The sequence below is a fragment of the Micropterus dolomieu genome, linkage group LG16 (assembly GCF_021292245.1).
Source record: "Micropterus dolomieu isolate WLL.071019.BEF.003 ecotype Adirondacks linkage group LG16, ASM2129224v1, whole genome shotgun sequence".
NCBI classification, from domain to species: Eukaryota; Metazoa; Chordata; class Actinopteri; order Centrarchiformes; family Centrarchidae; genus Micropterus; species Micropterus dolomieu.
Window position 1 is genome coordinate 19,559,278 of NC_060165.1, and position 23,682 is coordinate 19,582,959.

General features: G+C 40.9%; 2 protein-coding genes across 3 annotated transcripts; one reads left to right on the plus strand and one right to left on the minus strand.

The window, feature by feature from the left end:
* Positions 1–8: 8 nt before the first annotated feature.
* nup37 (nucleoporin 37) lies at positions 9–13,233 on the plus strand. 2 transcript variants are annotated; one of them, XM_046072299.1, is made up of 10 exons: positions 9–27; positions 1,496–1,693; positions 1,778–1,899; positions 6,034–6,106; positions 6,344–6,438; positions 11,265–11,355; positions 12,328–12,509; positions 12,620–12,670; positions 12,853–12,946; positions 13,037–13,233. In XM_046072299.1, exons 2-10 carry the CDS (start codon positions 1,538–1,540, stop codon positions 13,148–13,150), a joined length of 978 nt encoding a protein of 325 aa, XP_045928255.1. In that variant the 5' UTR covers positions 9–27; positions 1,496–1,537; the 3' UTR covers positions 13,151–13,233. The 2 variants fall into 2 exon arrangements, with proteins under 2 accessions (XP_045928255.1, XP_045928254.1); XM_046072298.1 differs by lacking the exon at positions 9–27 and adding an exon at positions 165–341.
* A 5,080-nt stretch (positions 13,234–18,313) lies between these two features.
* th2 (tyrosine hydroxylase 2) lies at positions 18,314–23,622 on the minus strand. Its single transcript, XM_046072089.1, has 12 exons — positions 23,392–23,622; positions 22,426–22,600; positions 22,130–22,218; positions 21,975–22,042; positions 21,832–21,882; positions 21,601–21,746; positions 20,585–20,720; positions 20,422–20,491; positions 20,282–20,338; positions 19,881–19,976; positions 19,661–19,794; positions 18,314–18,479 (listed from the first exon to the last, which is right to left on the minus strand). The coding sequence occupies exons 1-12, from the start codon at positions 23,620–23,622 to the stop codon at positions 18,314–18,316; spliced, it is 1,419 nt and encodes a 472-aa protein (XP_045928045.1).
* Positions 23,623–23,682: the final 60 nt, after the last annotated feature.

Sequence of the window (23,682 nt, forward strand, 5' to 3'; positions counted from 1 at the left end):
ACATGAATGGGAGATGTTCAACAAAAAGTATTTATCTTCTACATTCATTTTTGTTATAAGTTCGTGGCAGAATACTAGAAAATGTTGTTTATCACAAACCAAACTTTGCTGCTTAACGTTATACCAATATATCGCGACGGAGTTTAGATGTTTTTCCATTTACGTTGCGCGAAATCCCCCATGACGTTTGTACTCAATGGTATATTCCAAGCCGAAACCGGAACAAGCATGAAGACTTGTCAAACGCGCGCACCATTTGATTCAAGGGATCTATTAAAAATAAAGTGGTTAAGTATTTCAGTACTGTATTCTGAATCGGAATAGACTCCCATAACCAAGAGGTAATTATTAAGTTATCAGTCGGAGCGTTAAATTGTAAAAACAGGCAATATAAACTTTTGTTTGGCTAATTTCTAGCTAGCTGTGCACTTAGATCTGAGCCAGATAGCAGTCACGTTTTAGCTCTTTGCCAGGTGACACATTACCTTTATGTGTTACGATAGATACATGAACACAGGAGCTGTGGGTGCATCATAACGTGAGCTAGCGAGTCAGTAAGTCATATACAGAATTCGGCATTTGTAGTTTAATTACATCTTTACTGGTTCATTGTGGGAATAACGTTATTAGTCTAACCTCTAATGTAGCCCCAGCTAGGTTTAAGTTCCACATATCTCAAATAAACACTGCTTTGTGTGTTTTATGTTTGCCGAGTTGAAGGATGACATATAGTTTGAGAAAAATATCCACATTATGCCCTACTATGCAAGCGTCTGTGCCTTGTAGTATACATAACATAATCAATTATTTGAACAATATTTGGTCTGACGTCCTCTCCAAGCTGCCTGACAAACCTCTCTAGTGCATACATTGAGTGTCTCTGGTTTAACTGTGCTATTCACAGGTTGAGGAACAATTATTTATTAGTAGTTAGTTATAGTCATTAAACTGAAGAAGAGCAGTCAGCATTATGCCAAATTGTCTCTTGATAATGTATCATAATAGAATTTTTTGTTTGTTTGTTTGTTTTTTGTTTACTAGATAAAATCACTTTGCATTCTCACGTTTTTATTTCACTATAGATTAAGTACACCTGCTTAAGCTAGGAGTGAGGGGATATACATACAATCATATATCATGGATCTGCAATTCTATGTTCTGATATTGATATATTGCAGCATAGAAAATGAGAGGAACTGTTGATGGATAAAATAGCAGGAATGGCTGTATTTGGCTAATCCCGCTAATTAATGAAGGCACTTAACCACATTAATGCAAAAACCAATGGCCTAATAGAGATATTAAAGAATGGCTACCTTGGTATGATAGTATGCTATATTCATCAAATTTATATTATCTCATGATATTTTGGCCTACCTTAGCTCAGGTTAATGCCTTTAGCAGATGTTGCTCTTTTCATAGTTATAAACGTACATTTTTGGATGATCACACCGAACATTAGACAAACGGTTCTCTGTCGTCTTTCATTCTACAGTGAAAGCTCTGATCTGAAACCAGCTTTACCAGGACACACAGCATGCAGGACGACTCGAGCCGCACTCCCAGTTACACTGTGGCATGTGAGGACTATGTTCATGTGGTTGAATTCAGTCCTTTCAGCTCTGGGACCCCTGCCTCACTCCTGGCCTACGGTGGAAACCAGTATGTGGTAGTGGGCACCTGCCTATTCCAGGTTAGAGATGCAGCTTCACACAACCTGGTTTACCTACATTAATGCGTGGTATATTTCTTTCTGAACACATACATGTTCCCACAGGAGGAGGATATGGAGATTGAGGGAGTTGAATTCAATGTTCTTCGAGCTTTCCATCATGAATTGCGGGTTGATGCTCTTGCCTGGAGCCCTGAGTCCCGACTGGACAGGATACCCGCTATCAGGTACTACTACTTTGTTTACGGCACCTTTCGGTCTGGTGATATTAAGACTCCATCAAGTTGCAGTATCTGTCTGTGTCTTGACTTGAGTAGGTTGTGGAGTACCTTGCTGCATAAATTGTAAACTGGGGCTGTGCAGAATATTGTTTCCACTAGAAATTGCTGCATTGTAACTTATGCAAATTACACCCAATATGTTAACAATCATGTCACTGCTTGATAGAAAATAAACACTATCAAAGGTCGTTCATGACTAATCTTAAACACAGTTTAGTTCATGGTGAATGGCCGAACACATACTCATACTCAGTGGACAGATTAATTTAGCACACAATGAGGAAGGGTAGTTAAGATGTGCACTGTGTAGGTTTTTGTATCTGACTTTAAAATGAGTAAAGAGAACAAAGCACACCACCAAAATGAAGAATGCTTTTTCGGAAAAATATTTGTTTGTTTAAATGTTGTTCAGCCTTATAAACTGATTCCCGTAGAACTGTCACAAATTCTTAATATTAATGATAATGCTGGTGCTTTAGCGTGATTTCTGTGATGAATATAAATCACGTATGCTCTGGCCATATGCAGTGACACAATCTCTAAGGGATTATTTTTGAGCTCACAACAGAGTGCCTCCTCAGAAGCCAGAGTTTCCCCCTAGTTAGCGCAGGAGCTGATCTGTGGTGCCATTAGTGCAAAACTGCTGTTTGAACTATTGGTTGAAAAAAGGGTGTAAATATATAAGGCACTTGAGATTTGGCATCTGAACACCAGCTTTTTTAATGTCGGAGTCAGACGCTGTTTCACAAGATTAATGTGTAATTAAAATTTTCAACAACATCGACCCTGAATGCCATCCTTTTTAACTCCCAAATCTCAGTTGTTCCCAACAATATATATGGCCAAGAGATATAAAGTTTCCTTTGTCCTTACTGCAGTTTACTTGTTAAATGGTAGATAGATTTTTTGTACTTTGACCCTGACACTGAATACTAAATGCTAAACGCTGAATAGAATCATTGTCCCTACGCCCTGTTGTTTGTTGTTGTCCATCAGTGTTTAGGTGTTGTTGGTGTTTATGTATTATCCTGGCTGACCAGTTCCCCTCTAAGGGACAGTAAAAAAACTTTGAGCCACCTTTTTAATCTTTCAGCACTTTACCATTACCACACAAGACTTGTTGACCCTTGAATAAAACAGAGGCGATTGAATGTTCATTGTGATCGGTTACCTGTTACTTTATAATCATTTAATTTGGGAGATGCTTTTATCCAATGCCACTACCCTTTTTTTCCAGACACTTACGTCAGTTGTGGGTTCAGTGTTATGTTTGATGGACATGTCTCTCTACCAGCTAAGCTGTCCTTCATTATGTGAAGTGTGCTGACATATTTTCTAAGTCATGAATCAGTTTAAGGAATGACCTTTTTTAGCATATCTGGCTGTTTTTATTTTAAGATTTTATGGATATAGATTCTAGACATCTACAGTCATGTAAGAGGTTATCAGACCATTGTAATCGGATTAGGAGACCATACTTTACTCCCACATCAGAAACCTGACAAACACAACAGGATAATCATTCACAAACATTCCTCTGTGACAACAAGAGGCAGTTGTAGAGAAAGCACAGCAGCCACCCTGTGTGAAAGTAGTCATAACCGTATCTCACTGTCACACTGCAGCTGCCAGGATGTGAGCAAAGTTATTTCAGGTGGCCTTGGACAAGAAGTAGCCTAACTGTAGATTGTTAGAAAGCAAGAGTTTCCTCCTAATTGGAGTGCTGGATGGGAAGGTTCCGTGGTCCCGCCGGAGGTGTTTAAGCTTTCTGTAATTGAAAAGGAAAGGCAGCGGTAATTCTTGGCCTTCTGTGGTTTACTCCACAGGGCCCTCGAGCCAGCCCTGTGACGTGCGCACATGTTATTGCGCTGATGACTACCCACTCGGGTTCCATCCCTCCCTTCGATCTGCACATAGCCATGCCTTCCAGGAAAAGTACAACGTTCTCACGGGCTTGCCTCAAGAAGGGGCCCAGAGAGAGCGAGAGAGATGAGGGGAGGAGAGGGGGCTGCAGCACTGCCACCATCCGCCACAGCCTGTAACGGGAAGATTGGAAGATTACCAGAAGACTAGTCGCCCCCATACATAACAAGTGATTCACCAAATACACAGGTTTTTGAGTTTTTTACAATCAGAAAGACATGTCACATCGAACAACTGAGTGAAGTTGTTTTTCAGTGTTGGCATTTCATGCCTTTTATTAGGGAGTTGACAGGAACTGAGGGGGAAACAACCATGGGGAATGAACAAAGGTCAGCTGGACTCACGGTCAGTGCTTTTAAACTCCTAGCCCCCCAGGATACCTCCAGGTATGATTAGAGTTATATCACTTGACAAACCACAAATCCTGTGTGCAGGAAACGACAGGGCTCAATATCCAACAGTAAATCATATACCTTGCTAATTTTATGCTGCAATTTTCACAGAAAAATTGAAGAAACTGATTTAAAATTCCAGTTTTGAGTACCGGTAGCTGCTTGTGAAGATGCACACCCTAGAAGTGCAATCTACCGGTCTGATTCCACCCAGGCACCGTTGTTGAATGCCATACCCTTGTTTCTCTGTTTTTTTCCTGTCTACCCTATACTATCAGCTGTCCGATGAAAAATGCCAAAATTAAAGAGACCACACAAAAAGGCAATTTTTATAGAAAATGAAAAACCAAATGGAGTAGATTTGCTCAGCATGCAATTGAAAAATCAAGCTATCAAGGAGTGAAGAAGAGCTGAAGGTTTTTAACTTAATCTTCACTGGAAGGACACACGGAGGATCACGCTGCCCAGTGCTGTCCCACCCCCAACTGTGCAAGTGTCAAGAACCCTCACCGATGGCGCAAGGCTAGCTGTTTCCCCTGTTTCCAGTCTTTATGCTAAGCTAAGCTAACTGGCTCCAGACATGAGAGTGGCAGCAATATTCTCACCTAAAGCTGATGATACATGGGGCAACTTTTTGAGCAGTGTTGCTGGGCAATCTTGCTGGTGGCAAGTCTAACTATGTTTTAATCGGATAGTGGTGGTGCGGGGAGGGTAGCGGAGTGATGGGGGAGGGGGATTACGGTAGTAATCTTTACTCATTACCATTGACGGCAACATTGCCCAGCACCATTGCTCTAAAAGTTGCTCTGTGTATCATCAGCTTTACTCTACAAGACTGTGAAGAAGCCTCTTTCCCTACATATTTTCCTTTTAAATATTGCAATGTGTGTAGCATAAAAATAAAATATTGTAAAAAGTATTAAGCAGAAGGACCACACTTTAAGATCTTCACTTTACCCATGTTCTCCTGTTTCACACAAAAACTGTATGAACTTTGTGTTTTCAGGTGTCTGCTGAAGTCTCTCATTGGTGTCTTGTGCTCAAACAATGCTCTACAACAACAGTGCTGAAATTCAGTGGTGTTTCTCTTTTAATAGTGACTTCTATTGTTTTAAGCAAGATTATTGGAGATCAGTCAAGAAAATGACTTGCCTTTGAAGGTGAACGTGTTCCATGCTTCACTCCAAAGTACAACTCTAATTTGTAGGGTTAGAAGCCCTATTCTAATATAATCTAATCTACTGTAGCAGTAATACCCCGAAGCATGTTAAGGGTGTTTGTAGTGACATCATGCCAAATCCATCTGTGCCTGCAACTGCAAATGTGTGAACTGCTGTCTGTTTATTCTGGTGATATGTGTGTGTTTTTCTTGTCATAAGTGAGTTAGTGTAATTGTGTGAATAATTGCAGGCACTGGTGTATACTACGACTGATTAGAGAGAAAGTCCTCTGCCTGGCTCTGCACAGGTTTTTTAACAGAGACATGCGTAAATGGCGTGAGGAATCTTGTTTTTCTCCGTGTTTATCTTAGCTTGCAATTAGAATCTCCCTGGCAGCGTTTCTCCTGATCACTGTCCAAGTTTCTACCACACACACTGACACTCTTCATCAAGAGGTGTCAGTCTAGGCGGCTGCAGGCGTGTATGTAGAAAGAGATGTTGTCTGTCATTGGGTCTGTACTGCCCGACTCTGTTTTGATGTTCTCTCCTTGTTTATTTTCATACTCTCTCCTTCTTTTCCTCTTCCTCTCTTTCTCTCTTTGCAGATTTTGCACCGCTGCACCTGACAGAAAGCTACGCCTGCTTACTTCTGATCTGCAGGATAGGCATGAAGTCAAGGTAGTGCAACATCTGGAGCCCATTGTCCAGAATTGAGCCTGTCAGTTGGCATCAAACTTTCTTTACTTAGCACTGACGTTTGATACTCAGTGATACAGGAAATGTAACTGTACGTAGAAAGCAGAGCTGCAGCCAGTGTAGTGATCCCAAGTTTGCTACAAGACCCTCAGTTAACAGTTTATTGATCAGATGATTGCTTGGTTTGTTTACTTACTGTTTTTCTGTATTGTTGCCTAGGTAATGGACGGCCACACTAGCTACATTAACCATTTGGTGTTCGAGCCCACGGAGGGGAAACAAATTGCTTCCGTCAGTGATGACCACACTTGCAGGTCCAAACCATTTTATTTCCATGTGTGTGTGTGTGTGTTTGTGTGTGTTCCCAGCTTCTGATTTTCAGTTCTGTTCTCTGTTAATGGTGCAGAAAGTCCTGACAGTATTTCCACAGTGAAACATGATGCTAAGCACAACATGCTCCGGCGTGACTGTGCGTAAGCACAGAGCTGCTTTGTAGCTTTTCTAGCTAATTGGTTAAATATGGAAATCCAATTAGCTGTAGAAAGATTTTCCTCTCTAAGGGGGACCTATAACAAGTTCCCCAAATTTTCCTTTTCAATTAATGCTAGATGAGGGAAATAGTGTGTCAGTAGCCAAGGTCACCTCAGGGCCAAACCCCTCTACATCAGCAGGCTTGTTCTCCTGCACCATGCAAACCTGTATTCCAGTACTGGGCCCTGTTCTTATATTGTAATGTACAGTAAGTGGAAAAATTTCTTTAACTTCATTTTGATACTTTTAGATTTGAGCCAAAAGTTGCCTGCAGGTGAATATCAAGGCTGCTACTAATAATTATTTTCATTATTTCATTATTGATTAATTAGTCAATTCATAATTCAATAGAGGAAAATAGTGAAAAATATGCATCACAGTTTGTGGTGATGTCTTCAAATGGCTTCTTCTGTCCAACCAATGGTCCACTTTTTTAAAAAAAGCCACAAACAAAACACATAATTTAATTCAAAATCATTCTTTCTTAGCCCATGTAGCCTAATCATTAACAACGGTAACATCCACTGAAAACAGCTTCCACTTGAAGTCTTCGGCCTTCAAATGAGAAGAGTCAACTGTACTATGAGGAATTTATAGTGTTGGTTTATTATCCAGCCTTAGAAAACGGTACATACTGTATATGTTGAGGTTAATCCGAAAGCAATGTCAATTCTGCCTCTCTTCATTGCTTATCTTAAGTCTGACAACTGGTTAATTTCTCATAATAAAACACTTCGACAGTCACAGGCTGTCCTGCCACATCTGGCCGTCTGACATTGCACCGAGTAGAAGGATCTCCCCCACCTCCATCCACTCTCCTCTTCCCCTGTCTCCACTGACCGGCCAGAGAAAACAGGAGTGCGCTCCATCTGCTGAAAGATTTAAATTCTGTCATGTTGAGAAAATATGGGACGCGAGAGGAAGACAGAGGCGGAACAAGGGATAGATCAAGTTAACAGGAGAGTACCTTCCATTCAGCCCACACAAACTGAGCCTTGATATGAGAGGAGGAAACTGGGAAATGTATGCCTGCATGTATAGGCTCATGACCTCTCCATCACTCTGTTAGGTTTGGCAGCAGTGCCTCTACTATAAGTTTGCTTAGCTTTGTCATCACTGTCCCCCTGCAGTTGTGGGAACTCTGCTGTTGCCAACATGCAACCTGATGCTGCAGCATCTCGGCAGGGAACCAGACTCCACTCCCTCAGGGGAGTTTACATTTGGTTCATGTAGTCTAAAAAACTCATGGTATCAGTGTAGATGTGAGTGTGTGGGGAAATGTGCCACCTAGAGATCACAGGGGCACACTGCAGTATCCTGAAGGGGATTTGGGTCGACCGAGTTCGCAGATGAACTCAGGCTAAAGCACACCTGCTGCTGCTGCATTATGTATATGGTTTAAAGCATTTGTTCTGTTCTCAGTGATAATCCGTTTGCTTTTCTCGACCCCTTATGTTGTGTAACTGCTTGGTATCTCATTCATGCTTTCAACGTATCTTTTGTCCAATCCTTTTTTTTGACTGACAGCACCTCTTTTACCCCTTCATCAACACCACGTCATGTTCTAAATGTGCTCTTTTGAATAGATTATAAATTGGATGCTATTCAACACTATTAGTTATTTTATAAAATGGATATATTTTTTCATACAATGTATGTGATAAATGCTTTGGTTTCTGTGGCAGAAGTTGAACGTTTCAGTCATTTATTATCCATTACTTTTATTTAGTTTTCCATTAGTTATAGCTAGAATTAACTATTTCAACCATTAGCCATTACTTTTAGCTGTCAATTATTGCTGTTAAACCATTACTGTTAGCTGTGTTTTTCAACTGTTTAGCCATGTACTTAAAGTGATCTACTTCAACCACTTATCCATTACTTTTAGCTAACTATTTAAACTTCTCTGCCTGCTTGATAACTAGCTTTCACACACTCAGTCCCAACATGTGGTCCTAATGTGTTACAATGTGGTATGTACTTTGCAGTTAGCCTTCCTTAGCTAGTAGCTTACTGGTCATTGTAAATATACACAATCTTTCCTCATTCTAGAGCTGAACGATATACTAAAGAAATAATATTGCTATTATTTCAAGAGATATTGAGACTGCAATATGAGTGACGATTTTAGTGGGAATGGACATTTTTGCATTTCATTTTCACTGGAACTATATTTTGTAGGCTGGGGCATTTCTGTACCACAACAATGCTTCATTTATAATGGTATGTTGTGACCCATTTGACCTTTTTATCAAAAAATTGCCATATTGCAACTTTGATAATATTTTGATTAATTGTGAGGCCTACCACACACCATATCCCGTGGCAACTATAGAGCCCAATTAACATGGCAAATGGTTTCAATAACTCTTTCAGCAATAAAAGTGTGATATTTTTATAAAGCAGATAATGTCAGTCTGTTCAAATCAAATCAAAGCAGTCCTGTTGTGCACTTCAACCAGGGTGACCCTTACGAGGCACTGTGATGGGATTATATTGTTTGACTGTTCTAGTTCTCGCCCTCCAGAGTCATCTTCGCTTATTTACTCTGCTCTATACAATGAATCAGATCTCACAACGCTAACGGCATTTCCCGTTTCCCCAACTTATGGGAAACAAGCGGTAACTTCCTGGCCACGCTGTTTTCTCACTTAGAAAACACAATACAGGACTTTAGATGTCCTTTTCAACCCTATTGTACATGGATGTGAAGTGTTATTGCTTGATGTAGTGTTATGCAATTACACTGTTTTATCAGAGGCGGTCACACGTGTTTTCGTGTCTCATGTCTTTCACCTCGTTTGGCAAAGGTTATGTTTTTTTGGGGAGCCGGTGCTCTCCATTTGAAGGGCAGAGTGGTTGACCACAGTTTGGCCGTTGGTGGTGTAGCGTGCAATTGAGCTCTGCTTGGCTAGTGGTCTGAAAGAATAGGGTTTAGTCGTTGTTTTCCTGGTGTGGTCTGGGTTGTTATTTTTTTTTTTTTTGGGTCTTCTCAGCCTCACTCATGCTCCACGGTGGAGGCTCTGGCTGAGTCTGCACATGGGCAAAGGAAAGAAACCCAAAGTTTCGACAGGGCTCTATCCTGCTGCAGGGGAGATGAGGCAGGAAAAGTTGAGTGTTTACTGAGGTCTTCATCTGAGACGGGGCATATCCTCCCCTACACCGCACCACTGAGGACATCAATCTCTCCAACAACACACTTGACATTTAGATGGTCTTTGGAGGTACTTTTTGGGCTTTATTAGATGATGTCTTCTGCATGACCTCATCAGTCAGCGCCTTTGCATGCTTCATAAGCGTTTGTTTTATATTCCCAGAAACACTTGCAGCCGCCCACCCCAGCACCCCTATGCCCCCATCCCCACCTTTTCTTCAAGTTCAGGAATCGTTCAGATGTGGTTAACCATAGATCCAGGTCTCAGGACCCACAGTTCTCCATCCAAGTGATCCATTACATCCGTGTTAGTCAGCTGCTTTTGCTATCATAGGTCTAACTTAGCTTTAGAATCGACTGTTATTTAAATAAATGTATAATAATCCGTAATCATTTGTTTGCAAGACCCCTCTGTTTTGATTTGCATGAAGTAGGATGCTGTTCAACTTCTATCCGCTGCTCTTCCTCTGCTGCCCTCTCTGTACTCCACAGAAAATGAATGGCAGCGGGCCGCCCACAGCGAAACATTTGCTGTAATGTGAGTGGAGCGTAACCCCGACTCAGGCGTGCGTGCGTGCGTGCGTGCGTGCGTGCGTGCGTGCGTGCGTGCGTCCTGCTATCATAGCTCAATGTTATGTGATGCTGGCGTTTTCCCTGAAAGAGGAGTCCACCATAAGTCTGTCTGTCTTCACAGCTCAGAGCCAAGATCTGAGAAAAGAGCCCTTTTTTTCCTGGAAAAGCATGAAGACAGTGTACATCACTTGCGCACAACCAGCAGGAGTTAGATAAATTAGGAGCAAACATGAACTTGGATTAAAACATGTCGTCTATCTATCCACCATAAAAGCCTGATAGTCATGTGTCTTGTACAGAGCCACAAATGTATGGAAAAGTTCAACTTGAATTCTGTCAAAAAAGCATCAGAAGTAGAAACAACTAAATGTCTTTTTTAAGAATATTTTGGCATACATAATGAGGAAACTTATGCTCTTATATCCCTAAGGGCCCAAGGCTGTATGTGTTACATTTAGGCCATCTGGAAAAAGAAAGATGTTGTTTTGTTTTAGATTAAGCACCACAAAGAAGGTGAATTATTTCAGAAATTCTGATACTGTTGTTTGGAACGGCTTTAAAACCCCATCTTTGTTGTATTTAAGAAGTGGATTTTAAGGCCAAGAGTGGTTCACATATCAAATTGAATCAATCCGTAACATGATGAGAACTGTATGAGTACTACAGTTTGTACTCTATGGGTTTTTGCAAAGAATTCTCAGAATACTTTCAGTTTATGATAAAATAGTTACACTTACAGACTTGTGTTTCGCAAATATTATCTCAGTACTTATCCACTAAAAGCAAACCAGGTCATACAAGGTATCGTTCTGTCTCGTCAATTTTATTTTATTGGTGTTCATTTTAATATGCATCCTTATATATCTTGCCCTTAAAAAACAGGGTGTGGGACTTGGATGGAAATGAGAGCACTACACTAAGACTTCGCTCACCTGGCATCAGTGTGTGCTGGCACCCGGAGGAAGCCTTTAAGGTAGGTGGGGCCTGTTTCAGATGCATGCTGAGGTCAAACTCTTGAGTGAGTTGTTTAATTGCAACTACATACTGTATTACAATCACATAGTCAGGTGAACATTAAAATATTACTTGAAGTTAGGTGTCTGAGTTTGTCTAAAGCCAAGTGGCTATTAGATGACAGGACAGGTGATTTGGCTGGATTTTTGAAACTGGTCATTTCGGAGCTTGTTAACTCATCTTTTATTGGAAGGTTGGAACACTTTATTTAATTGCCCTCCCATGCTCCTGACCTCATTCAGGCATCCTTATTGCTATCCAGCAAACTTGATGATAATTGATGAGTGGTCAGATGATCCCAATTAAGATTCTACCCAACCATAAAATGGATATTAGGCTGTGAAGTATCCTGAATGAAGCATTAAATGCTTGTCCTAAAGGCAGGAGGAAACAAACTAGTCTGACCACGACTGAAGGCAAAAGTAGTCATAGCTGTTCCAAATAGCTACACTCAAAGGAGTGAAAAGCCTTTTGCCATATAGAGAAGGGCACTTTAAATCGTTTAAATGTAGATAAAGGGGTCATTTGCTTCTTGAAGGCAGTTTTTTTTTTTAAGAGTTTGAGAGAGATCAAGCCCTGCACACCTGGCCAAGGACGTGATTATCTGTTTCGTAAAGTTACAGATATTGTCAGACACAGTCCCCACAATTCTGATGTTGAGAGTGTGTAGGGGGAAGGGGATTCATATGTTGTTCAACCATCTTGAGATGAAGTATGCTGACGCCTTAAGCGTTAGCCAGTTTGATGGAGTGCAACCTGTCCAAGATGTTTCCCTTTCTCTACCACTGCATGCTGGGACACAACCTGTACGACACTGAATGAGAGTTGGTGGGTATTAAAAATAGATGGATGAACTGTAAGATAAATGTAAATAGATCGTGGCAACCTAAACTGCAAACGTCGATTTAACTGACTCATCTGTCCTCTCCAGTTAATGGTGGCAGAGAAGAAGGGAACAATTCGCTTCTATGACCTGGTGACCCAGCAGGCCATTCTGTCGCTGGACTGTGGTCAGTCACCACTCATGTCAGCTGACTGGTGCCTCACAAACACCATCAAAGTCGGTGCTGTGGCGGGCAACGACTGGCTCATCTGGGACATAACTCGCTCCAGGTGAAAGGGGGAGTGTGGGTAATAAACTATTGATGTTGCATGATATACTGATTTGAAGGCACACAATAGTGTGGGACGTGTCTAAATTTATTTTTTTTTATTCTTTGCAGTTACCCACAGGAAAAAAGACCAGCCCACATAGATAAAGCACGGTTATTCAAGTAAGAAAATCATTTTTAACTGTTGAAAGGCTTCTTGTTTTCACACATTTTCACCAAGAAACGCATAGTTTCTAACAGATTTTCTCGTGGATTATGTCCTATTGCACCCAAACAGTACAGTACATTTTTTATTTAGTTTAATTGCATGATGACATTTAAAGAGATGTAATTTTTGTCCTCAGGTGGTCTCGAGCCAATGAAAACCTCTTTGCCACCACTGGATGTCCAGGAAAGATCTGTAGTCAGTTACTCATCCACCATCTTGGCCACCCACAGGTTAGTGAGATGCTTTTCATGGTCCAGATAATTTACTTTTGAACGTTCCCTACAGCTCCAGTCTCATATCACATTCTGATTCCGTTACAGCCGGTGGTGATCGGATCGGCCACAGTGGGATCAGGCCTCAGCTGGCACCGGACACTCCCGCTCTGTGTGATTGGCGGCGACAGAAAACTTTGCTTTTGGATGACTGAAATGTAGACATCTGTACACCCCTTTCCATGGTGGATAACAATGTGCTGTTTCTATTCTAGTAATTGTTCAATAAAATATTTTTCTGAGTATCTGTCTGAGTTTATGTGAAATTTGAAGGAAATAGTCCGCATGCTTGAGCTTTGTTCTTTTATTTTTGACTACCCGTCAGATCAGCTACAGATAAACAGTGGGCTTGTCAGGATTTTTCCGAAGAGCTCATTTTTCTTTTCTCTTAAGAGTAAGTTACATCAGCGGCCTGTTACGTCCTGCCAAGCTGTAGTTCAAAGGAATGCATCGAGGATTCAGTGCCAACTCTTCACTTTACCAGTCAACATGATCGTCATACCACAGGTGTTCTCTCTGACTGGCTTTCAATTTTCCCACAATCAATGACAGACTCTGAGTCATGTTAATAATATATTTTTGTATGGGCTGTTCCACCTGCTGTTGTGGGCTGAAAATCCACAGGATGAGTTAAAAACTAGGAGTTCTGGCTGTGCTCCAGCTGTTGGACAAACCCTGCAGGTGTAGCGGTTGTAAGTGTAATCATAAGAAAAGCTTTGGGAAGCATCGGAGTCTGGGGCCATTTCAGGTAGTCTCCAACTCCATGACATTTAAACCATGCGACCCATGGGGATGCAGCGAGAGGAAGAGATGTGCATCACCTTACCATGGCAAATAATTATCATTGCTCCACAGACCAAACACGGGAGACAAGGGATCATTTGGCAGAAACTTCTAATGCCCCCCGGTAAAACAAGGAGTCATTGTACTGTCACAGGAATGCCATGTGTGAGAAAAAGCCATCTCCATTTTCAAAGCAGTCATACTCGTGCTAAGCTGCAGAGAGCACTTATTTAATTAAATTGATCATGAATCATTCTAGGTGACAGCTGATAACTTGGTTCTATAGATGTGTTTAATCTTAAAGGGGGCAGCATTGGATAAATATGCATCATATTGAAGCGTCTAACAGAGCCATTTATTGTGCTTTATCAATGTGTCTAGGTTGTATTGTACAGCAATGCCTCTGCACAACAGAGCGTGGAGATCTCCACTCTTTTAAACCAGTTCGTCAACCTTGTATATTTCTTGGACAGGACACGTTAACCGCCATCCACAAAGCATAACATGCTACTGCTCTCCTGGTCCACGCTTTTGTTTGAATAAGTCCAATGTGGTCTCCGCTCTCTACATTTGCTGTGCAAGTGGTGCTGGAGCAGCTGCACATAACACGAGAGATGTCAATGTCTGATGCAAGAAGCTGCCATTTTCATCTGTGCACACTGATCGTTTTCCAAAGAGTATAAAAGCTCCCCTTAGAGGGGAGCTCAGACACTTTCCTCTGAAACATGAGTCATGAATCTCAGTGGCTTTACAAATCCCAGTGACTCAAGGACACCATCTGATGGCTGATGAGTAGAATAGCATCAAGATTTAATTCCATCTTGCTGATTTCTAGAACATATGATCCATCTTGGACATCTTACAAACTCCCCTCTTTCCTGGAAGCACCTCTTCAGGCGTCACTGCCCAGGGCCCTCCGTGTTACCTTTGATGTAACCTGAATGAAGCTATTATGTCTCACAAACAGTTTCTCTTGTGGTGTGTGGACTAATAACAAACTGTGAAATGGATGAAAGAGAGATCAGACAGCCTTAAAATCCTCACCAACTTTCTCCTAATCTCCCCCTCAGATAACTCTTCTGCAGCCGTGCCAATTCTAAGCCCTGGGCTCAACAAGAAGGAGAGCAAATAAAAATAATGAGGAACATGATATGAAGGGAAACAAAGAAAGAGATTAGAGCTCTTTGAGGCCGGTGTTTGATTTAATCTCACGGCTGGTTTGTTGTGTAATGCTTTTTCCAGAATGAAGTGATTATGTTGATCTCAATGAGAAGAAAAGATTTCGTCAAAAAAGCATGAGTGGAGCTTGTTGTCATCTAAACTGTTGCTGCCACAAAGTTTGTGACAACTGCACTGTGAATTTGTAAGTTTTACTTTCTAATATGGCGGAAGTTGTAACCAATGGTTAATGAATCATTTACTAATGCTTAAAAATTCAGTTAAAAGTCATTAAAAAATCATCCAACAGTGTGCCAGAACTTCTGAACCAAAATCCATTCCAACAAATTATTAACATTTAACTACAGGCTTGCTGGACTTTTGTAAGCACCTTTTATTTAATTTTTTTGATTATTGATTTATTTATATTTATAGTTGCAGATGACTTACTTAAACATGTGGCCTGTTATTGATGACCATGATCATTGATGATCATTTATAACTGCAGACTTGATGGCTAATTAGAAAGTGAGAAACCCATGAGCATTTATTCATAATTGTGGTTTATTGAAGGAGTGAACTGCGAGGGACTGGCGACCTGTCCAGGGTGTACCCCGCCTTTCTCCCAATGTAAGCTAGGATTGGCTCCAGCCCCCCCGCGACCCTGTAAGCAGGATAAGCGGTTGATGATGGATGGATGAAGGAGTGAAGACTGTAAGCTGGGGGAACAGCTAGACTGCCAACACTTCTTACTTAGCTATTCTTCTATGTACCCTGTGGGACATGAGGCTACATTGAGCTCCTTCCATCATACCTTATCCACAGCCAGCTAGCTGGCTTGTCTTTCCCAGGGGCTACAGCAGGTCATTTTGGCTTTCCAGGTTTTCTTTTGCCTGGAGGAGTCCATCTCAGCACAACCTCTGGAATGTGATGTCCCAGCCATCGCAGTCACCTCTGCCTTATTTACCAGTGATGATGATCTTGCTTTTGGTTTTTCTGTACAGTTCAAACAATGTCTTGTCAGGGCAGAATATGCCACATAGCCTTCTCAGGCATCAAATGCCTCAATCCTTTTCATATTGCGTCGGTCTCCCGCCAGCATTCAGAACCGTATAATAGGGTGGACATGACCTTAATCTTATATAGACCTTTGTTTTTCGCCTGTGTAGCTTGGACATCTAGATGCTGCGGCACTGGGAAAACACATCCAGGCCTTTCCCCAATCTTGCCATGATCATTTTGCCCTGATGTCCACCTTGTACCGCAATTGTTCAACCTGAAATGTTGCCAGCTGTTGTTTGTAAAGAAATTGTTCCACCTAACTATCTATATGCAATCTTTTATACCTAGTGCAATAAATGTAATGAACAAACTGCATTAATTGGCAGGCCTGCTCACAGAAATGACTGGGCCCCTGAAAAGTTCCAGTAAATGGGCCCTCCGCAAATCGTTTTTACTCAAGTCAACACATGCTGTGCTCTCTCTCTACCTCTTACATAAACACATACATGACGTGCTGCATGCGGTGCACTTTTGATGTTTTGACGTTGTACAACAAACATTACCCATGAGAGATGTACGGCACCGATGTGACATGATGTTTGTATATATATGTTTATATATGTTTATATAGTGATGTTTTTATAGGTCTGGTGAGAACAAAGACGGTTTTTCCAGCCTTGGCAGGACAATAAAGTGGTATTCTAGTCTATTCTAACTCACAAACTGTGTTTTTTTCACTTTCTGTATGACTTTAACAGAAGAGGTCGTGTTTATCAGCAGTGTTGGTAAGCAGATTTTTTCACTTGGGTCCAGGCTAGCTGTTTCTGTTCCTCATTCCAGCTCTGTACTTGTAATGCACAGACATGAGATTGGTATGCCTCTTCTCACCCATTTCCAAGAATGTTGAACTGTAGGTTTAATGGCTTATGACTGACCTATAAGGCATTGGTAAAGTATTTGTTAACTATTAACAAAGCAGTTAGTTCTTTATCAGGCTTTGAATCACCAGATTCACATACATCTTGTGGAGTATCTTTATTTTTGAGTTCTCAGGCCTGAGGACAAAGTGAACCTCCTGACCCTGTTTCCAGCCCGGAGGCAGCAACTAAGCCAGCGTAGGGATGAGATGGCCCTGACATCAATAAAGGAAACACTTATGGTTGGAGTCAGGATGATACAGCGTTTGGGATTTGTGGTGAGAACGCGAGACACAAGAATCTAGCTGGATCCCTTACAGGTTGCCCTGTTGCCGTGGCAACATGCTTTAGTTTGGCGCTCAGCAGATTCGGACCCTGCCGGTGGTTTCATGGAGATTTGTGGATTTGAGAGCGCTGGATGTAGAATGAGATACAAGAAATTATAAAGTGTTTGACTTGCTGGTAGAGAGTGTGTCCATGCATGTGTGTGTGTGTCCCTGCACACTTGTCATGCAGTAGATCACTCTTTCCCTCCACTTGCTTTATCCCTCCCTTTCTCCCTCTCTCTTTACGCACATTTTTTTCTACTCCACAAACTAGGGAGGCCGGAGCAGGGCTTGATTTACTGTAGAGTGGAATTATGGGAAGGGAAAGCTTCCCAACACAAGGGGGCCGATGGGACGGTTTGCCAGCCACCGTGTTGTTGGTGGTGGTGCTTTTATGAGTCCTGCAGATGGAGATGATTTGTCTTTCTCAAGGGAAAGGCTTTGACGTGCGCAGCTCTGATATGCATTGTCGCCTGCGTGGAGATCAAAACGCTGGATTTCCGTCAAAAAGCCCCGAAGGCCAAATTCTCCAGTCGCACACAGAAAGAGAAATAAAGAGAGAAGAGCATCTGTCAGCACTGCAGCCCTGCGGACCGTGCTGTGGTTGACTGTGAGGTCCCGGTGACCTGGCCCTGCTGATGTGCTGGGCCTCACTGCTTGCTGGCTCTGGCCTTGACCAGCTGAGGGAACATGATACTTAAATCATTCATAATTAGCTCCTTCCCTTTGCTTAATAACACATGAAGATAAATGGGTTTCAAGAATTTTCCAAATGGAAATAGTTGGTTTGGAATTAAAGCTAGAACATGGCCTACAAGCCCTTTATTGTAGTGGTTCATCCTCTCTCTCTTATTACTACAGCTGGCAAACTCTGGACTTCTCTTCTGAGCACCTCTTCTGAGATCTTTTTTGTCTCTCTGGAATATAAAACACTGACATCATGAAAATAAACATTTATTTTGTTTTTACATAATACATAATTGACACAAACAAATGACCCTGTGGAACCTCGCAAACCTGACTACAGTAGAATTTTGTGTTGTTCACAATGTTTACACATGCCAGATGTCCATCCTTTTGCTTGCATGTTTTTCTGTCTGTGTGACTTTCTTATCTCTGCAGGAAATCTGCCCCTGGTCTTAAGATGAGCTGAGCTTCTCCAAGGCGCTGTGAAGGGTCTTCAGGTCTTCTCTCATCTGACCTAGAGCGTTTTGGATCTTGCTGGGCTGATCTAGAGCCTCTACGCTGCAAGTGAAGGGGTCGTAGCGAACTGCAAAGGGACGCTTGATAGCTGCAGAGTATCTCCTGTGGATGTGAATTAAGTATGAGGATTAATAGATGCTTATATACATGTGGATGACAAATAATAGGAATAAAACAACATAAATTGCCTGAGTGAGGTGTTCCTTGGCACAGACTCTACAAGACATCATCTGCATCCATTACGAGTCATTAAAAGAACCCTGTGGAGTTTATGAGTAGTGGTTCTATGGAGCAATGTTTTGTAACAAATAGGTCCCTGAATACACCCAAGAGCAAGTCCTATCAGTGGTTTCACACTATTCCACTGACCTACAGGTGGCAGCCATGCACCACTAAAGGCAAAGAAGAAGGAGACTACTAGCATGTAAACCTGGGTGTAAACAATGCAGGTTTCAAAATGTTTAGAAAGATGAACTTTACAAATGTTTTCACAAATTAGACATCAAGGATACAAACAATGTGTTCTAGAGAGAAACACTGAGTGTAAACTTTTATAATAAAACTCCATAGGATCGTTTGTAATTAATGTTCTTCCTTTCAATTTGTTGGCTTCAATAATTCCAAGCGGATATTGCACAAAATAAATCTCTAAAACTAACCAGTTAAAGACACTCATGGAAGTGGGTGAGAAACATATAAAAGGCCATTAGTAAACAATAAAGTCTAAGAATAAACTAGAATATGACTACTATGTACTGAATATACACGATACACTTCTAACTTTGTCATTGTAGTATAAAAATAAAAGTATTCAGTCTGACTGATGGAGAATAACAAAAGACGTGCTCCAAAACCTGATGCAGCTCGAGCTGAATGAAGACATTGAGATTTTTGCTTGTTCCTAAATGGTCAAGAATAAAGCTCCATGCTGATGAAGAATATTACATTCTATAAGTATAACAGCGTTTTAGAAGATTTCAGGTCAGAACACTAAAACTATTGACTGTAATTATGTTTAGCATTAGGATGAATTAATCAGCAGTTAAGGTTATGGCCATGCTATAATATAAAAGTTATTGTCTGTAGAGATGTTTTGAAATTGTATGTTGAGTGGAAAAATCCAATTAAAACACATTTTACTTTATTTTAAGGGTATAAAAGTTGTTTGCGGAACTGCTTTAATGTAACATCTTATGTTCTAACTTGATGGATTACGTTCTATTGGTTACAAGGTTTTCACCCAACAGCAATAATTTTCTTATCATAAAGTAATAAATGAATACCTCAACTTAATCTTTGCATCCTCAAAGCTCTCAGACACAAAGTAAACAGGCTGGTAGGTTTGGTCCTGGTACGGCTGCACTGCGGTCTCCTCTGGGATAAATGGCTTGTACTCCGGCTCATTAGACAGAGCGTACTGGAAGGACAGGTTGAAAACTGTCAATGCACCAAGCAAAAATTATGCAGCCAAGTATTTGTGCTTGAACTTAGAGACACACTCACAACAAGCTCTCCGTAAGATGACAGGAGTCCTGCGCCGTAAGCTTTCACCGTTCCGTTTTGCTTACAGAGGCCAAACTCCACAGTAAACCAATATAACTTTAAAGGGAGAACACAAAGAATAAGGTACATAAAGATAGTTTCTGGAAGAGAACATGGTTAAACATTATGGGCAGACATCTACTTAAGCCACTAGATGGCACCAAAGAGCCATTAAATGCACAAAGTGCAGAGAGCAGAGAGTAACCCTCAGATATTTAAAGCTACATATTCAACATTTGATATGAAATTGTGTAATTTCACTGTTCTGGTGATGTTTTTACCTTAAGGACTGGCAATACAAAGGTATGTATATATTAATAAGGTACCTTTTAACATACTTTGAAATCTTAATAAAAACCTACCGTTGACAGTTTCTCAATGTCTTCATCTGAAGCTCCGAGCGAGGAAAGTCCAATCTCCTGAAGTTGTTCAAATGAAGTATTAAAGGTAGTACAACTAGATTATGCTCAAATCAATGAACAGTACAGTACAGTACAGTTACCTGTGAAAACTGGGCAAATTCTGTATCTGCCAGCATGGGAATATGGCCGAGTAGTTCATGACAGCAGTCTCTGTTGGAGCACATTGAACTCAGTCAAAGGCAGCTGAATGCAAACATACATAAAGAAATAAGTTAGGTCTCAAAAAACGAAACAATGACTCACGGCTCAGGGGAGTGCATGGGCGCAGAGGAGTGACGGATGTACTGTGTGCACTGAAACACCCTGAAGGCCAAACTGTTGAGAAAGTCTCTGGCTGACAGCAGGCCGGCTACTGGCCGCAACTGGAAACCAGTTTTCTCTGAAACATGCAGAGAGGAGAAAAACACTGTCAAACACACTGTGATTGAGCTCAAAGGAAGTAGAGCCAATAAGACAGCAGTGGAAAATACATTTACGCAAGTACCATACTAATTTTGAGGTCCATTTAATGCTTTATAAATTCTACACCACTGCATTGCACAGGGATATATTGTACTTTTTACTTTGCTTATTAAAATACCTGAAAGCTCTAGTAGTGACTTTTTGGATTAGAATTTATCAACACATAGTAATTGTATAAAATACAACACATTGTTAAAGATTAGGCCTCTTACAAACAAGCAGTTAAACCATCATGTTTCCACTGAAGAGAGATTTCCACTTTAAGCTTCTCAGGTGGTTTCATTAAAATACCTGTTCAATTAATTAAAAGAGCTAATGTTTCACAAAAATCTATGTAAATATGTGTAACAACACTTTGTTTTTTTCTTCCATCAACCATCTCAGATTTTCTTGTGACCCTTTGGACCCCTAGGTTTGGAACCATCTCCATTTAGAAAGGCAGATGCTTCTTTTGTTTAAATTTGTTCTATTGCGGTAATTTTTCGGGATGTCAGACACCTCTAATTTATTATCTCTGTCTCCTTTTTTGATGAACTAATTTGCCTTTGACTACTATTCAATCTTCTATCTTTTGAAACCAAAAATACTTTCTGAATTCTACTTTTCTGGAAACATTCCTTGATTTGACCTTTTCACTTTTATATTTTAAAGACCAATTTCTCTTGTAATTCTACCTTTGTTTATCTCTTTTAGAGCTTATGGAACAGCAGAAACATTCCTTTATTCTACTTTTTCAATCTCACTTATTTTTTGAAGACCAAAACGTCTTATAATTCTAATCTATAAATCTTTGTCACCTTTCAGGAAGGCAGAAACCTCTCTGAGCTGAGGGATGCGGTCCTCTCCATAGCCACATTCTTTCTCCAGCTGCTGCAGACCGTCCAGGAACTGCCTGCAGGCCAGACTCGGGTAAATAGTCCGCAGTTGCCGGTAAACCTCCCTCCTTTTAACACAACATCATCACATCATTGCACTTTAATCATCCGTCACCGTGCATCTGCATTTATACCTGTGCAGTTCATTCTCACCATGTGGACACTTCTTCTGCTGTGTACTCCACGGTGGGCAACGGGTCCCCTCTGTGACAAAGAAAATGAATTCATGAGCAAATATTTGAATTATACTCTATGCTTAATGAAGATAGATGGACTTTTTAAAATATCTTACTCACTGTCTGTAACTGAAGGCAAGCTCAGAGATGAAAACCCGTCTTTTTCTGTATTCTGGATCGCTGTATCCCTGCAGGAGAATATGTTAAATGACCATAAATGGGCTGATAAATGTGATTCATGTGTGACATTTTGCAGTGGATGTGTAAACACTTACTGGATGGTCCTGGTCCATGTCCGGATCATATTTGGTTATTAACATGTTGCATCTGTCGAGGTCTTTTATCTGTCGGGGAAACCAGGGAACTGTGATGGTGACGGGAATACAATGTAATTAGTGCTTTTGTGATTGCTTGCATGTTATTATCATATTGTAAAAACAAAACAAAAGGAGCATCGACTGATTTAATAAGGCCTTTAACATCACATATGATGTCCTTATATGAACACACCTCACAAGAAATGTTAACGAAGAAACAAGTATTAAGTGTAATAATAAAATCAGATAGTTGCCTTTTTCCTCTGGTATGGAGCGAACATCGTCAGCCACTCTCTTCAGTGAGTTGATGAAAACGTCCAGGTCAGAGCTGTGAACTTCACACTTCATGAAGAACTCCAGCTCTGCTGTGCTGTTCTTTGACTTCCTCCCCGGTCGACTTTCAATGTGGAGAAGTTTCGCTTCAAATGTCTATGAGGGCAAAAGACAAAAGAGCAAAAGATGTCTAAAAATACAAACAGAAAGGCAGAAGAAAATCTTCATTCTTTCTATAATGATTAGAAGCTTTTGCTTCCTAAAATGGCCTCATTATGCTGAAGACATTTACATATTTTGTATTCATTTCTTGAACATCTTGTCACTCATCAGACAGGAGTTTGTATTTTGGGAAGTTAATGCCTCAGGTGATTAGGGACTTTTTTGCCAGTTTCTTAAGACAAAATCTGTAAGTCAAAAACAAAAGATTGGAATCTTAAATTGATCCACAGATCTTTTAATACAAGGACTAACACTACACAAACAAAAAAACTAATCTAAAATACAAGATTGGAGCCACATATTCATGGAAAGGACTTAAACTCTATTTTATTAATATTATTAATGTTGTTTTTGCTGTTTTATCGGTGGTTGGTTTAGCCTATTTGCAGAGGTGAAAAGTAACAAAGTACATTTACTCTAGTACTGTGCCTAAGTACAATCAATTTTGAAGTACTATTTAGAAAATAATAATTTTGCCTCTGAGATGTGTGTTGTGGAGTAGAAGTACAGGGAATTTAGTACAGTGTTAGAGTAAATGTACTTTTCACCACTGAATAATTGTTTGTTGCAGCCCTACATCCACCAAAGAGAACAGAAAAAGCCACTTAAACATGACAGGATCATACATTTACTTTATTTTACTAATACTTCTGGACTCTTATAACGCGTTATTTTAAAGTGTTTTATTAGTACTTTGGATCTATCACTGCGTATTTGAGGCTTACCTCGAATATTTTCCCAGTTTTGAAGAATCCCGCGTTTTTCTCATTGCTGAGAGTGAACAGGACATTCAGAGTGACCCTGCCGTCCTTCTCCTCAAACACAAAGCTGTCTCCGTACCTGGAGGGCCCCGGGGAGCTCGCGGAGCCGCTGCTGCGCTCCCTGCGAGCATCCTCGATCAGACTCTGCTTCCTCCCGCTGAACGGCGCCGTCTGCACCACCGTCTCTGTCTTCATGTCTCTGCTGGAGGCTTCACAGTGGGGCCGGAGCCAGCAGTATGTGTGCCTCCATCACCT